General features: G+C 34.1%; 2 protein-coding genes across 3 annotated transcripts in view; one reads left to right on the top strand and one right to left on the bottom strand.

Moving 5' to 3' along the window:
* Positions 1-17,417, top strand: part of LOC111504189 (protein O-mannosyl-transferase Tmtc3) — a 211,923-nt gene that overhangs the window by 134,845 nt on the left and 59,661 nt on the right. For both annotated transcript variants that reach the window (XM_074169909.1, XM_074169908.1), the window contains exons 6-7: positions 2,591-3,016; positions 16,675-17,062. In XM_074169909.1, coding sequence (XP_074026010.1) covers positions 2,591-3,016; positions 16,675-17,062 — 814 coding nt within the window. The remainder of the gene's footprint in view (positions 1-2,590; positions 3,017-16,674; positions 17,063-17,417) is intronic.
* On the bottom strand, positions 5,178-6,935 carry LOC141480104 (uncharacterized). The gene is made up of 2 exons (XM_074169910.1): positions 6,501-6,935; positions 5,178-6,087 (listed from the first exon to the last, which is right to left on the bottom strand). Exons 1-2 carry the CDS (start codon positions 6,780-6,782, stop codon positions 5,842-5,844), a joined length of 528 nt encoding a protein of 175 aa, XP_074026011.1. The 5' UTR covers positions 6,783-6,935; the 3' UTR covers positions 5,178-5,841.

Consider the following 17,417-nt stretch of genomic DNA (forward strand, 5'->3'; position numbering starts at 1 on the left):
TTGAAGCTAAAATCTGTGAAGCGAAATTTCCCAAACCAACGTCGAACAGTGCGTTCATTAACACCATCATTGCCAAATAATTGGTTGACTTCTTGGGCGGTTTTGGTTCAATTAGAATTCGTAAAGAAATTTGCTGAAAATCGCCTAACAACTATCATATAGTAATGAGCTGAAAAGACGCAAAAATTATAATTTGAAAAAGAATAACAGCTTCATTGTATAGAGTATTAATTTTTCTATTGATCAGTGTATATTACAACATAGTAGAATTAACATTTATTGAGATAGGGCGTTACAAAAGCACATGACAACAAAACGGACAAAACTTCTGAAACAACCTAATATAAAAACAATATAGTTTCTCGTACCAGGATATCCATTATATAATTTTTTCACAGCAACGTATTATTTCATTTCAAATCAGAATAATATGGATGTAGTTTCAATACGTTGTGGCCAGTTAGCATTTTAAAGTTTGTTTTCATTCTGCATTTCATAATTTTTGTACTCTAATTTGTGTATTTTTTTTATCAGGTAGTATCTGATATTTTCGTATCGAATGAAATATCTACCTTCAATCAGAAAAAAATATTATAATTCTGCTTTCAAGGACAATAAGTAACTTCAAAACTCATGTTGTTGGTTATTATTTCACCAAAAACCAAGATTGTTAATTGTTTTACACAAAATTTCCATATAACCTTGATAGGCAATATTTTAGGATGATTTTCTGTACCGTCCTTTATGTGGAAAAATAGTCTTTGTAATGATCAACAGAAAAATAACTTTTATGTTTATTTTCGTTCAATCATCGGTTTATTGTCGTTGGTAAACAATTTCAACTCTTCACTTTCAATGTGTCGAATATTTCATTGCTGCACATGATACTTTCTTGGACCTAGAAGAAATTTTTAGAATGAGAGTCTGTCTAAATATACAACTTTCACATCATAACTATAAATATATAAATTTATGTTTAAATTCAAATTTTTCATTTATCTAATACTTTGTTTTCTACTGTGAAGTTTTAAGGAATTTTGAATTTAGGAATTTCCATATCGGAAGTTTCGATATTTCCCTAGGAACTGTACTGGGGAAATTTGAATCTCACGGAATATTAGCTTGAAGTTAGTTTTTGGGCATTATCGTAATGCTCTTCGAAACTCCAGATGCCAAGAGAAATAGTCGACCTGTTAATTTGAACATAAATTTGTTAACTGAAAAATTTCTGTCTGCTTCGTTGTCAAATATGTTGAAATGTTTTTGAAGCAAGTATGAACGCGTTTCTTGTAAGTAATCAGTACTCTTTATTCGATTATTTTGTGTAGATGGTTTTGGGCTCACATCGCTGATTGGACACAGATATCTTTCATTGGTGTTCATCATTCTGCGATGTTTGTGTCCAAGGTGTATAACGTTTCATTGATGTTTTTTAATTTTGCTATATATTTTCTCTAGTGACGAGACTAGAATTATTGTGGGATTTTCTCAGTACTATTCGGTGAATGCTCAACTATTATGAATTTTACTGCAAATCAAACCCAAACAGTATTTTCAACACGCTTTTATTAGCTTCACGTGTATGTATGTACATATGTTTCTTTGTTTATAACTCTCAAGCTCGAGATCTGTATTTGACAGAATGATCAACATTATTGCTTGATCTATTCGCGGGCATATGGCGCTGTACGTAACTTCCTTGATATATCGACATTATTGCTTGATCTACTCGCGGGCTGATGGCGCTGTAAGTAACCACCTTGATATAATTCGAACTCACTTTACATGTATTTATTCATTTGAAAAAAGTATATGTTTTCATTAACGTGCGCGCCTGCTGCCTTATTTGTAACCCTCCTTTGCGCGTATGCTGCCTTGGGCTTGGTAGCTGATTTTTAGGCTCCCTCTCCGGAAAATATCAGTTGTCATTTTTCTAAACAATATACGCCTAATTGATTCCAAAGTTTAGATAAAATAAATATAGTTTGAAAATACTAAAAAACACGTTTTAATAGCATACGAAACTATCAAATGAAAAATGAATACTTATAGTTTAAAAAACTAAAAAACGCGCTTTCAAAGAACATCGATCTAAAAAGTGGAAAATATCTTTTCATGTAAGCTTAAAACAATAACGAACGAAAAATAGTAGTATTATTGTGAAAAAAGCGTGGGCACTTTGTGCCATATTTCTTGTATAACAAGCGCCCGTCGCTTTTTTCACAATAATAATAGTATTTTTCGTTTGTTATTGTTTTAAGCTTACTTGAAAAAAACTTAACTTTATAGTTCGATATTCTTTAAAAGCGTGTTTTTTAGTTTTTCCAACTATATTCATTCAAATCTCATACATACCTTTGTTATGAAGATTTCAAAGAAGAATAATTATGGATTTGAGACTGGGGTTCAGAAATAGTTGAATTGGTGATATTCCAAGATGCTATATCAAGTTTCTATATGAACGCCTCACGAACACGTTACTATTAGTCAAATTTTGCCACGAAATTTGTAATCATACAAGCAAATTTCCCATCCCTCGCACATTACCAGACACAACATATAAATTAACCCTTCTCATTCATATTTCCAGGTCCGCCTTCCGGAACTAAAATACATGCTGAGAACCGCAATCATCTCGAAATCCCCCTACCCGTGGTCTGGCAAAGCCACCAAGAGACTGGCCCTTCTTGCCTCGACCACATTCTGTCTACTCTTGGCGAGACTTCAAATTATGGGCTCCCAACTGCCGGTTTTTACAAGATTCGATAATCCTGCATCTGTTGCTGCTACGCCCACCAGACAATTGACCTACCACTACTTGATTAGCGTAAACTTGTGGTTGCTGCTGTTTCCCTGCAATTTGTGCTGTGATTGGACAATGGGAACGGTGCCTCTAGTGACGTCGTTTTTTGATATCAGGAATTTGGCAACTGTCGCTGCCTACGGATTCTTGATCGCATTGCTGATCAGGGCGTTCACCACGGAGAATAAGCAACAGAGTATGGTCATTATTATGGTAAGTGATTCTTTCAGAGAAAATTTTATAAGAAAAGAAAATTGCAGTCGATTGAAAACAGTTCATGGAACACCGAAATATGTTTTGATGTTTCACTATACGAAATCTTTTTCAGGAGCCTCTGAAGCTGAACTAAAATACACACCGTGTTTTCCGAATAAGTCAATGATCTAATAATTGGTAGCAATCAGCAAGTCGAATATTCAATTTTTTCATTTATTTAGTATGAACCAAAATACACCAATGCTTTGATTCAAAATGTAAAAGTTACTATTGTAACTGTTGGGTTACCTTAAATTCACGGAAACGAAGCTATCGAGATTGCGACAAAAAGTATATTGGTTAAACTAAGTGGACCGTGGATATTACCAAAGATTTATCCCAACACCAAACCGTTGTATTTAACACCTCGACATGCATTTCAATCACCAAGTGAACATCTTCAAGAGGTAGTTTAATCTTCCACTTGAAGATGATGACTTGGTGATTGAAACACGTGTCGAGGTGTTTAAAATAGCGGTTTAGTGTTGGGATAGAACTCCGGTTATGCAAAGTTTCCTAAATGTGCATCACAAGTATATGAGTAAACCATAATAACTAATTTCATATAACATGGTTCATATATCCGATTTCGTAAACGTAAAACGCCTAGTATCGCTCAATGAATATAAACGGCCCCAAAATGAATAAAAACAGTATATTACATTTGGTTGAAAATGGTTGACAATGTTTAATAGTGCATTTCATTATTTCAGACTTCCATTATCTAATATGATATAAATTGATTTGAAATTTCTGAAAGAATCTGTAAAAAAATTAAAAAGGTCAGCTGAAAAAATAACAATTATATTAAGCAAAAAAACTGAAATAACAATGAAATAAAATATAAGCAACAATCAAAAAATGAAAAAAATTGAAACTATCAACACGATATGAAAATTAAAAAATTATTAAGAAGAAAAGGAAATTGAAATGAAAAGATTCCAAACCAAGTTACTTCAAAGACGTTTCGATTGTTAGTATCCACAATCGTCTTCATGTGATCACTGGACTTATTCCTCAGAGATCTGACTATTTATAGGTCATTCGAGTGCTTTCATCTATCCTCTCTTTTATCTCACACCTTCATCGGTTTTAGCGGGAACTGAACTTTGGGCGGAAATTTGTCGTGTTCCGCTTGATTGGCTAAATGCGTTGTTGGGCAATATATATGCAGCTTTTTTGAATTTTCTCTTAAACCAGTGTTCCTCTTTGTGGATGATGTCAGCTTGATCCCACTAGATATTATGTTGATGAGTTCAAACATGCTCCGCTATTCCTGATTTGCTGGTTTCTCCTCGCTGTGTGTTTCTTGTGCTTGACAATGCGAACATTCAATGGCCTCTTAGGTTCACCGATGTATAATTCTCCGCACTCGCAGGGTATCCGGTAAATGCAATTCTTGGAATCACAGTCCGCATTTGGTGGCCGTGAGGCTGCTACGGATAGTGTTCCCAGATCTGAAACAGGTTCTGATGTTTCACTTGAACCCAATCCTTCTTATCCTTTCCGACAATCCTCTGATGTAGGGAAGTACAAGTACTGGTTGTAGCGGCTTCTCTTCCTTGTGGAGCGCTTGCAGTCTTCTAGCTAAAGCATGTTCTACCATCACTTTGGAGTCACCATTCCGTTGAAGGTCATTTTTGATGATGCCCAGTTCCTATTGTAAAGCCCGAAAGCACGATCTAGAGTAGTTTGATGATTCCTCTCTTAGTCGATTATTGGTGGTTGGATTCCTGGTTCAGATACTGTCCTGTGTGAGTGGGTTTTCGATATACAGATGTTTCCTATTCAGTGTCGGTTCTCTTCACCAATACGTCTAAGAATGGCAATTCGTTGTGGACTTCTCCATCGTGAAATCAATGGAATGACTTACGTTGTTGATGTGCTTCAGGAAGTAACTTGCTTTGGAATCATTTAATTTTCATTTCTTGGTAATATTGTTTTTTAATTTTCATCTTGTATTTTTGTTTTTTTGGTTGTTGCTGGTATTTTATTTCATTGTAATTTCAGTTTTTTGCTTGATATAATTTTTATTTTCCCATCTAACCTTTTTAATTTTTTACTGATTCCTTCAGGGATTTCAAATCAATTTGTATCATATTAGACAATGGTAGTCCGAACTTATGAAAAGTATATTACGTACCAAGTAGGATAAGAAACCTATTACCCACGAGCGAAAAATTGTAAGCACGAGGCGTTAGCCGGGTGCGATAATTCGCGAGTGGACGCAATTGACCTAATCCTCGAGATGTGTAATATACTTTTTCTACGACTGACTGTATAAAGAAATGGTACAATATATTCGTTTGAGATTGTGGCTTTGGATAATAAGATTCATTCAGTCAGTCAGTCAGAACAAAATAAAATGATTAAAAAATTGGTGACAATATTTCCTACAAATTACTTTATTAGGGTTCATTTTTGTTACATTTATAGTCACATTATTACATTTATTTAATGATATTGCGCCGTCGATATGGGTGGAAGACAGTCTTATTCGGTTTTGTTGAGAATTTGAAACAGTGGGAATACAAATGTTTTCAATAATATTTATAAATACATTTGATGTGTTTCTCATGGATGCCATAGAATTATCTACATAACTTTCGGCCACGGTCTGACTTTTCCAGTCACCATAGCGCTTTAATGCTATAAGGTCACCCCCTCCATCAACTAGGATGGTAGCTGATGATCTTCTGAAGCAGTGTCCAGTATATATTTCTTGATTTTCCAAATGTAAAAATTTGGCAATAATTTTTGGTTGGTCACCCAACTTATCAAGTCTAACAACCTGACCAAAGCATTTCCCATTTTGATAATGAAAAAAAATGGTACTTGTCAACATTTTTGTTCTCAGGTTCTTGTAATATTATGAAATTGTCAGAAACAATAAATGACTTTTCGGTTTTAGTTTTGGTGTCCGGTACTTTGATGTATAGTTCTTTGTCCATATCTTTAATATGATCTATTTGCATATCTTTCAGTTCTGTTTTTCGGCATGCTCCAGAAATTGCAATAATCACTGCAACCTAGAAATCAATTTAAATTGTTATATCATTCATTTTACCACTACCCTACTCTGGCGATTACCGATATTTTGTCTGATAGTGATGAGTACTGAACAAAATTGGTATTCACTTTGTGAGTGAATAAATTAATTCGAAGAGTTTTAAATAATATAATAATATCAAAAACGAATGCAAACAGGTATTTTTTGGTCTGAAGAATATTTTTATATCCTGTTGTTTGGCTAGTATAGTTCATAGAATTAACGGCAGTAGGCTTTGCTTTAGAGGCGTCTGGCAAATGGAATATGATTGACTGTTGGCTGGTGAGGCTGAATAATTCAATTTTAACCTTCATGTTGTATCTCAGTATTTCAAAAATTGTTGCAAAAGTTTCATAAAAAATTAATAGAAGAAAAAACGCGGAGTTGTGTTACCTTCGAAAACAAATATTTGCTATCTGGAGCTTCCTTAATGAATTGATTAATTTGTTCACTGGTGAGCGTCGACGATTTCTTCGATTTATAACCATCAGATTTGTGTTTTAGCGAGGCACGTAATTTGGAATATTTGCTGATGTCCAAATTTTTCTTGACATTCAGGGTTTTTCTCAGCATTGAGTAAATTGCCCATATTGACGATGGTTTCGAAGTTTTTGCTAAATCTTCGAAATAAACTTGTCGGAAAACGAAGAAGTTTTTCATCTCTCTCCAATTCATATAATTTTCGAAATTAAATTATTATTTTTCTCTTGATTTTGCTGGCATCAAATTATTCATAGTAATATTTGCTTGCTCGGTAATATCTGGTGGGTTAGCACAAATTTCTTGATCGTTATCACTCATTTTGAATTTTTACGAGATACTGTATGACAGCTATAATTAAAACAAAGAGGTGTTGATACACGGATATAACTAGATCCATTACCAACCCACAAACTGTTGAACAATAATTTCACTGAAATTATGATTTTTATTTTGATTTTACAGAGAATTTGGAGAGAAAATTTAAAACAGACGTGTATTCTGAATGAGCCATTACCAATGTGCTGTCAAACTTGTAATGATTGGTTCAAAGTGAATGAAGTAGAAAAACATTTGAAATCGTTGGTACAACATGCTTTTAGACGCCTGAAGAGGTCATATTTCAAAAATTCCGCTGTTTATGATCTTACGTAATAAGTCGAACCCAGGGATGTATTGAAATAATAACAAGTAGTTAGCAATATAACAATAAGGAATATGGCCATAATAACACAATAATATAATAGTACTGAGAACTGTAAGTACTCATTGACTAACAATCGCTCAATGAGCCTCATTATTGAAATTATCGTCTTTCAGATGTGTATAAAAGGTCCTCATTTGGGTGTAAGGACTTATTTGAAGTCATCTTTCAATGACTATTTGATAGGAGTTTGAAAAACAGTTGTGGTATTGTTTTCATTTCACTCAAGAGGTTTCAAGTCTACTTGGGAATTATCCCAACTGATTATCAGCTATAATATCCCAAGGATATTGATAACTAACGAAATAATTTTATCACAGTTTTCGAAAGCACGTTATTTGGTAACATCCCGACGCCGAATACGGAGGGATGTTACCTAAAATAACGTGCTTGAGGAAGTTGTGATAAAATTATGAGTTATTTATCAATGTTCGAGGGATATTCGTTGAGAAAATTTTTTGCAATTCGAACAAAATTATTTATTGAACACACAGTTATTAAAAGAACAATTCGTATAATGATATTCCGTTGATCTTGCTGTATTTGCCTCGGTTACTGCATAGGTGTTTCCACGCATACTATTGATTATTTGGTTATGATGTTCCTGATCAATATTCAAATAAGGTTTTATGGAATTTCCATTATTGTGCCCAGTAATTTTCAACAATTGCTGTTCTTGAACTCCACTCTTAGCTAGTTGACTGACTGCAGTTGCTCTATTAGAGTGATTGGTTATTTTCCTCTGTTTCGTATCCAGTGACGATTTGGCCTTAAAAATAGTCTATTTGTCTTGATATTTGTGCCTCGTTTTGATAATAATTTAATGAATAATCTGACAGGACAAGCATTGTTATCACTATTTTGAACTAACCATTTGCTAGAGGCGCAGTTCTTTGAACCTCCTTGGCAGGTTCTACTGAAAATTGGATTATATTCTATCCTATTAGTTGGAGATCCATTGTTGTCCTTTTTGATATGAAAATAATCAACTAAGCAAGCAGCACCTTCACCACCTCTCCAAGCCAATTCCACCGCTGCTATGTGATAAAATTTGCGTAGGAGTCCTATAGGGGTATTTTCATCCCAAAAGTTTATAATTTTACTCATTTCATTTGAAGTTAATGGTACTGAGCTTGTTTTGCGTTTAGTGGAATCTGTTTGTAAATTTCTTCGTGCTGCGTCGCGTGCATTCCGCGCTTGTTTGAATGCAACACTTTTAAAGGGGTCTAGCATGATATCATACTCCTTGTAATACTTTTCTTGTAATAATTTGCTTGTTATATTCCATACGGTTTTAACAGTAGCCTCCTTAAACTCTGTGCTATCCTTTTTTCTCATATTAATCGCCCAATCCTTGAGTATTAATGCAAGCTCTTCGAGAGTACGATTTCCATCCAATTCATATTTTCTGGCGTCACAAAACTCCATAAATATTTTCCAAGTGTATTTTTTACTATTGACAGTATTTTTTGGTGTATTTTCTTCAATGATTTTGTCAATTGCCGCATCATTTTGAACACCAAAGCGAGGAAGTGACATTTTCGAAATAAATTGAATTAATGAAATGTCAAACAACTTTATTGTGTTGGTTGCTTAGCAATGTCATGACATAAGTGATAACTACCCGTGAAAACTATCCATGGGTAGTTATCAGTGTAATGATGGTTTTATTGGTTATTTCGACACACATGACTAGAAATAGACAAATTTGATAGAATAATTTTTTTGGCAAAAAATTTTCAACTATATCATGAAAAAACAAATGAAACAAGTTAGAATCGTTAAATTATATCCAAGGAACCTGTTGTTGTTAATTTTCGAAAATGAAGCATTCTGAAAAATTAAGAATCATTTATTTTTATTGGCCTTCCGCTGAAATATCCTTCAAATGAATTGAAATAAGTCTCATCATAAAAGAGACTAGAATATTGCCAATCTACGTCGTTAGATTCAGTATCGAAGCGGAAAATTTCAAAATGTATCGACTTAACCCTTACAGCAGAGCTGTGGTGAGATATACTAAGTTGTATGTTATATCTACGTGTGTTTTGAAGAAAACAGAGACAAACTACGAACGAGGTTTATCCAACTCCAAATAATATCCCACTTTGGCGAACATATAAAAAAATATCACTTTGATTTTGGGAAATGAAATTTAGTTCAAGATCAAAAAACTCATTTTAATTCCAGCAAACTGATTTAAAACATGAAGTCGAAATATCTGATAGATCAGAAATGAGTGATAACTAATATGTTGGTTTTTGATGTCAACTTTTCCATTGGTCAATCTAACAGACATTTCGATAATAGAATAAAAGACTGGATTTTCAATTAAAAAAACATCTCTTGTCTTCAGCGCATGAATTGAATTATGACATCGATAGATTACATTTGGGAAATAAAATTCCAATGAAATATTCAATTAACGTTTACTGATCCCAAGAAACATACAATTTCAACATAGGAACAGTATTTAATAAACAAATAATTGAGTTTAAAAGTAAATGGATATTTCATCGAGTAAACTAATACAAATTTTCAGCCAATGCAAATTCAGTTTCCATTTTTGCAATTTTCAAATAACTGATTTACCTATAAAGTACCATTCGTAGAGTATCTGAATCAGCGACATAAGATATTGAGGAATTTCTAGGTTCTGAAAGAACTGATAAAAAATTAGAATCAATAATGAATACTGAAAATAAAAATTATATTCAGCAAAAAACCTGAAACGAAATAATAGTGATATAAAATAAAAGTAAAAATGGAACAATTAAGAAAAAAATAAAAAGTTAAGAGATTTCAAGTCAAGTTACGAAGTTTCGATTGTTAGTATCCACAATCATCTTCGTGTGATTGTGGATACTAACAATCAAAACGTCGTGAAGTAACTTTTCTTGGAATGTCTTGAGTTTTTATTTTAATTTTTTGTTCAATTGTTTTATTTTCTCTTATATTTTATTTCACGATTATTTCATTTCATGCTTTTTTTTGCTCAATATAATTGTTATTTTCAGCTGTTCTTTTTCAATTCTCCTTTCATTTTATGTAACATCAGACAATAGGAGTCCGAACTAATGAAATATTGAGGAATGCTTGGTCAAGGTGAGTATTCATTTTAAATAAAAAGTCAAAGTTTTTCGAAACAGGTAGCTTGAAAATACACTCAATCACGTAATTTTGCAAAGAATTGTGGTATTTGAATAAAACAGACTGGAATATATAATTCTCAGATATTTGACAGATACAAATATTCTGAATTCAGAGAAATTTGATACATAAAGTAAGTGAGCATACTTGGGACTGGCTATAAATCAAATCATCTATGAGATCAATTCGTTCAGAACAGTCTCCACTCACCTACTCTGTAGGTTAATCGACTGACACCTAGAGAAAACTACTACTCCCCTGGGCGAGAGGTGTTGTATTACATCCGACAGGTGTGAGTGCAAGAAGTTGGCGATAGTACTGCCGGAATCGATTTTCAATTATTGGAACACAGTTGCAGAACGGTTTTGGGCTGTTTGGCCACTCGTCAGTGAAAGGTAGTGTCTGTCATTAACATAAAGTTGATGATTACCCATAATTGAAAATCAAATTCTTCCAAAGTATCTTTTCTCGAACTAGGCTGAAGTGACTGACAAACAACATATTTGTCATCGCCTCATATGCCTGTGAACGAGGTAACCAACTCCGAATTTGCCCAACTTCCTCATATGAGGAAAGAATAGAAAGAATACTGTATATAAAGTAAGTGGGCATACTTTGAGACTGCCTGAATCAAATTATCTACAAGAACAATTCATTCAGGATATAATCCAACGCCCAACATGGTATTAGCCAGGGGAGTAGTTGTTTTTTGATAGGTGTCAGTCCATCAATAACGATGAGATTGGAACCTTTGGTGTGAAAGTTGAATAACTTTTTTCGAGAACAATTGGCCTAACACCAAACTGATATTTTTGCACTATATTGATCAATAAACCCCACTGAAAATTTCATATATTTTTCATCATTCATTCTCCAAAATGGTCAAAGCTCATTTATATCGAATATGTTGTTGAATATGTTTTTAATGCTGAGCGTGGTAATTATTCGTAAGATTTTGAGGTTGGTACCTGAACTCAAACTAATTAACAAGTTTGGACAACAGAAAAACAGTTGAACTACTTAAAAAAGGAGTCGATAGACAACATATTCCAGGGGACCATCTTTATTCTTTTTTAAATAACAGTTCAGAACTAAAATTACAATGAAAATAAAAAACAGCACCTTTTTTCGATCTCAGATATTCGAAATAGTGAATCATGTCGGAATTTCATATTACATCAAATAGATGCGGAACTCAAAATCATCTACGAGTTTATGAAATATTCAACTTCTGTCTAGTTCGGAGAATTCATCATCAGCATACCGAATATACCAGCTTGGTATTATTACCATGTATTTCGTTCAGATCGTTCGATAGGAACGAAAACAGTCGAATAATTTCCATATACCGTGCACGATAATGAAGAATAAAAAAAACGGCCTTGTGAAAAAATAAGTAATAGCCCAGCGCTGAAAACATTTTCAGTAATAAGTTTCATAATTTCTCATAGTTCTATTAATTTTTACCCTGTTGCCGTTTAATACATCTACAGACGCGATATTATTGAAGGATGAAAAATTCGAAGCATATTGAATGAACAGAAAATAATAATAAAAGTGACATTATCAAAAATTCATTGGATATAAAACTTTAAAGTATTGAGTTTTGAAAATAATACTTACCATTTTGCCCATGACTATGATAAAAGGTAAAACCTCGTTAGTCCTTAGCTCGCATAAGTTTCGACTTCTGAGGGTTGTCGTTCGTAGGGGTGCGAGAGCTGGTTGACCAAAAAAACATATTTTAAACATATTTTATTCTGAACATAAGTAATTCGCCAAATTATTGCACTAAGAAAACGAAATACAGAATAACATCAATTAGTCCCAACTGTCCAACGCATTAACCAAAAGTCTTTCAGAATAAGTACTTCGGTCATATTGAAATTTCGTTCGACAAGTTTTCTAGTGGAGTGGAAAAGATTGTTATTTTCAAGTTATATATTTTCTTATGAGATGGAGCTGGCTATGAACTGCATAATTTTTCGACAAATATGATGATTTAATGAATCTAGGATGCACACCAGATCTGAGTTGATGAACTGATACACCAAATGCACTTTCTAGGTTATCATCCTTGGTATTAGTTACATTTTCCAATTCTTTGATTGTAAAATAGTTAGGAGAGCAATATTTGTTCTGATGTAACTGCGTCAATGTATACGTGGAAAGATCAAAAAATATTTTTCAACTGAATCACAATCAAATGACAAAAGAACTTTGTCAATACCTTTTTCTTTTTTTGTTGGAAAAATCCTTTTCTGTCTGTGGATTCTAATCAAAAGTTTCTGCCCTGAATGTATTTCGTCTTGTTCAGAATCAGTACAATACGGGTATCAATTACGAAGTGAATGACAACATGTGTGTTGTTTTTCCAAAATTATTTTCAATGGGAAAGGTAGTGAAATGTTGGTCAATTTGGAAAGTTTGTCGAATCTGCGTCCTAAAATATATTGTCAAGTCCATTCTCATCTCATTGAATATGGTAGAAAATCAATATTACATTGATTAATATCAAATGAATAATGTCGTCTTCTATTTTGTTCTAAATGTGTTGTATGGAGCTGTATCTACCAGTAACACTAAAAACTTTGATGAATATCTGAAGTTGATACAAACTGGAAACATTATAGAGTATGATTGAAATTATGTGGAATGGAAAAGCAAGTTCATTGATATGAAGTATAGAATACACTAGTCTAAAAACACGTGTAAGTCAGACCTCCGCTATTTATAGGAGTTTGAACTTTTTTTAATTATGTTCCTTTTGGCGCGTTAGGGAAAAATTCGTCACGAAAAACCGACAACCTGAAGTTAGCTTCTTCTTCTTTGATTTATATGGCCGTTGCTTCTCAGTTAAGCTCATTTGGTCAGACTCCTAGTATTCATAGTGAACAGAATCTTCGTTGAGGGGCGCAGCTGTCTTGATCGAGACAAGGCTGCCCCTCTAAGTTTTCTCAGTCACTTTTCTTATAAAAACACTTTATTTCTCTACTAAGGGGCCGCCAGTCTTCTCAAGGAGGGCCCTGAAGCTAGCTAGTTAACGAATAATCAAATAAATCACAGCGAGAAATAAAAAAAAACGAAGTATAACTTCTCACATGCGTACATTAGTACACACACACTATTTTTTTGGCTTCATCATTGATCGATATGATCTATTATGAAGTTTGGGTCAAAGTGGCTTTGGCAGGTAACAGATACCAAATATATTTCACTAGTTCGGACTTCCATTGTCTAATATATAAAATCATTTGAAATCCCTGAAACAACTAAAAAAGGAAAATTTAAAATGAATAGCTAAAAATAACAATTATGTTAAGCAAACCTGAAATGAAATAAAAGTGAAATAAAATACTAGTGAAAATAGAACGATTCAACAACAAAAAAAAGGAAATAAAAATGAAAATAAAAATAAAGAGTTAAGAGATTCCAAGCCACGTTAGTTCACGACGTTTCGATTGTTAGTATCTACAATCGTCTTCGGGTGATGACTGCTCTGATTCATCCGAGAGATGACTATTTATGGGTGATTCGAGTACTTTCACTTATCCCCGCATTCCATTTTTTTCCGCTTCACTGGTTCAGTGAGAGATGACCGTTTGGCGGGAGTTGGCTATTTTTTGCTTGATGATGGGTTTCCATATGTTGCATATCTCTAAGCTAGCTTGGCTGAGTAAGTTGTTGGACAACATGTATGCGGCTTCCTTGAATTTTCCCCTAAGCCAGTGTTCCTCTCTGTGTATGATCTCAGCTTGTTACCACTCGATGTTGTGTTGATGGGTCCAAACATGGTCTGCTATTCCTGATTTGCTGGTTTCCCCTCGCTGTGTGTGTTTCTTGTGCTTGGCAATACGAACATTCAATAGCCTTTTAGTTTTACCAATATAGGATTTTCCGTAATCACAGGGTATCCGGTAAATGCAATTCTTTGAATCGCAGTCCGCGTTTGGTGTCCTGGTTTTCCTGAGGCTGCTACGGATAGTGTTACCGAATCTGAAGGAGGTTCTGATATTGTACTTGGAACCAATTCTTTCTATCCTTTTCGATAATCCTCTGATGTAGGGAAGTACAAGCACTGGTTGTGACGGCTTCTCTTCCTTGCGAGGATAAGCAGAATTGGTTCCATGTACAACATCACAACCTGCTTCAGATCCGGTAACACTATCCGTAGCAGCCTCACGAAAACCAGGCCACCAAACGCGGACTGCCATTCCAAGAATTGCATTTACTGGGTACCCTGTGAGTGCGGAAAATCCTATATTGGTGAAACTAAGAGAAACATACACAGCGAAGGGAAACCAGCAAATCAGGAATAGCAGACTATGTTTGGACCCATCAACACAACATCGAGTGGTCCCAAGCTGAGATCTCACACAGAGAGGAACATTGGTTTAGGAGAAAATTCAAGGAAGCCGCATACATGTTGTCCAACAACGTATTCAGCCGAGCCAGCCTAGAAATACGCAACATATGGAAACTCATCATCAAGCGAAAAATGGTCAACTTTCGCCAAACGGTCATCTCCCACTGAACCAGTGAAGGGAAAAAAATGGAGAGCGGGGATGAGTGAAAGTACTCGAACGACCCATAAATAGTAATCAGGAGGAATCGGTGCAGTCATGACCCGAAGATGATTGTAGATACTAACAATCGAAACATCGTGAACTAACGTAGCTTGGAATCTCTTAACTTTTCAGTTTTATTTTCATTTTTATTTCTTTGTTTCTTTATTTTTTGTTGAATCGTTTTATTTTTACTTGTATTTTATATCACTATACTTACATTTCAGGTTATTTTTGCTCAATATAATTGTTACTTTCAGCTATTCATTTTTTATTCTTCTTTTTTAGTTGTTCCAGGGATTTCAAATCATTTTATATATTAGACAATGGGAGTCCAAACTAGTGAAATTCATCATGAAACATTGTCACCTTCAAACAAAAGATACCAAATGTGTAAAACCTCTCCGACGGATACTCTTAAACTGGAATAAATTTGATCTGTATTTACGATATAGTTTCAAAACCAAAATCGTATATGTTATTTGGATAATTATTAGAGGGGATTTCCTCAGTAGCCAGATAGTTTCTGACAGTTCTCATGCGTGGCAAGACAAACTTGAGGTAACCTCAATTCTTGTTGCTGTTCAATGTGTATTGGATGAATATTTTCCAATCCGTTGAATAGACAGGAGGGGTGTTGTATTGTGAGAAATTTATTCTCACAATGGCTTTACAATATTCGACAGACATTTGAATTCCGTCATATCTCAGAAAGAAAGTGAATTATCGTCATTTTGAGCCGTTTTCTTGATAACTGCACAGTTTCCCACCTTTCGTAAGTGAATAATTCTCTATTCTCTTTCACTACCCTAACAGAAAAAAAAATGAGAAAATATTGAAATGGAAATTCAAATAAACTATCAGTTGATCCTCCTTCTGTTTGTTATCCGTTTAAACCAAAAGTGATAATTTTTGAACTCTCAATGTCATAGAACTAGATGATGAATATATGGAGTAAGAACTTTCCAACAAGCGGCACTAACAAGTCATTCCAAAACTATGGTGGAAGAAATTTCAGCAATTCAAATGATACAAAACATCTATTCATACCAAGAAGGGTTGAAAACGAGAAATAAAATTACAAATGAATAAGAAAATGTTGAGGGAGGTAGTTCATCAAATTTTCAAAATGATTGTGATGAATGCTGATATGTGATAATAACTGAAACTATATCTGGATTGTTTGGGTTCTTACCGATACATCTGCCTTTCGAAAGTTGATGGTTGTCATTATCAATAATATTAAAAACTCATTCTTTCACATTACTGTGCTAAGTATCAAAAACGTGAATACTACTACTGCTACTCGAAATCGAATGCATGCATAAAAGAGAGTTTCGCTTATATTACCGTGATACTTGGAATATAGATACTGATACTGCCGTTATACAGCACCAGTATCTGAATATCCAACGTGTTCAATGAAATAACTTAGTTTAGACATTTTTTGTAGAACTCATAAAATCTGATACATTCACACAAATTAGATTCTTTGGAATACAATTATTTGTTGAATCACATTTCTGCATCCCAGTATCTCCAGAAGATGACATTCAGTGATCCAAAAAATACTGGTCTTTTCCCAACTCCATCTTTCTCCAAAAAAATTACAAAAAATATCAGCAATCAACATAATTGTTTATTACTAAAACCATTTTTTCATTTCTAGGGAACCTCGATGATGGTACTACCCTTCATTCCAGCCTCGAATCTCTTTTTTCCTGTAGGTTTCGTCGTAGCAGAAAGAGTCCTCTACATGCCCTCCATGGGCTTCTGTATGCTGGTAGGATACGGTTTTCACCTTTTGTCTCAAACTAAAGGAAAACAGCTGGTTTACCTGTTCCTCTGCCTGCTTCTTTTGTGCCACGGCAGCAAGACGTACTTGAGGAATTGGGACTGGGAAAACGAGTATACAATATTCATGTCGGGACTCAGGGTCAACCAGAAAAACGCTAAGTTGTTCAATAATGTAGGGCATGCCTTAGAAAGTCAGGGAAATTTTCAGGAGGCGCTGAAGTTTTTCAAGACTGCCGTTAGCGTTCAAGAAGATGACGTTGGTGAGTTAAAGGGTTCGAAATTCTTTTGAAACAATACTTTTGTAACTCTAAATTTTTTGGATTGATAAGAAAGAGAATCAAAAATTGATATTTAGCAGAACCAACACCTAGATCAAATCTTCCTGCCTGCAATACGATAAATATTCATACCCGTTAATGAGGGAAGAAGTAAATTAAATTGTTTTATGTTCAAGTTTTGTGTGGCTCATTGGCCCTAAAGTGTAATGAGATATTTACGAAAAGTTAAAATTGCTTTTCTCAATATGTTATTGAATCTAAAGGACATAAGAACACTCGTGAAGTTTAAAATCACGGAAACAATCGTACATAGAAAAAACAGAAAGATGACTCAAAT

Source organism: Leptinotarsa decemlineata, unplaced genomic scaffold, assembly GCF_025532065.1.
Source record: "Leptinotarsa decemlineata unplaced genomic scaffold, Ldec_3_MD MMD2_P_RNA_scaffold_6, whole genome shotgun sequence".
In the NCBI taxonomy this organism is placed as follows: domain Eukaryota; kingdom Metazoa; phylum Arthropoda; class Insecta; order Coleoptera; family Chrysomelidae; genus Leptinotarsa; species Leptinotarsa decemlineata.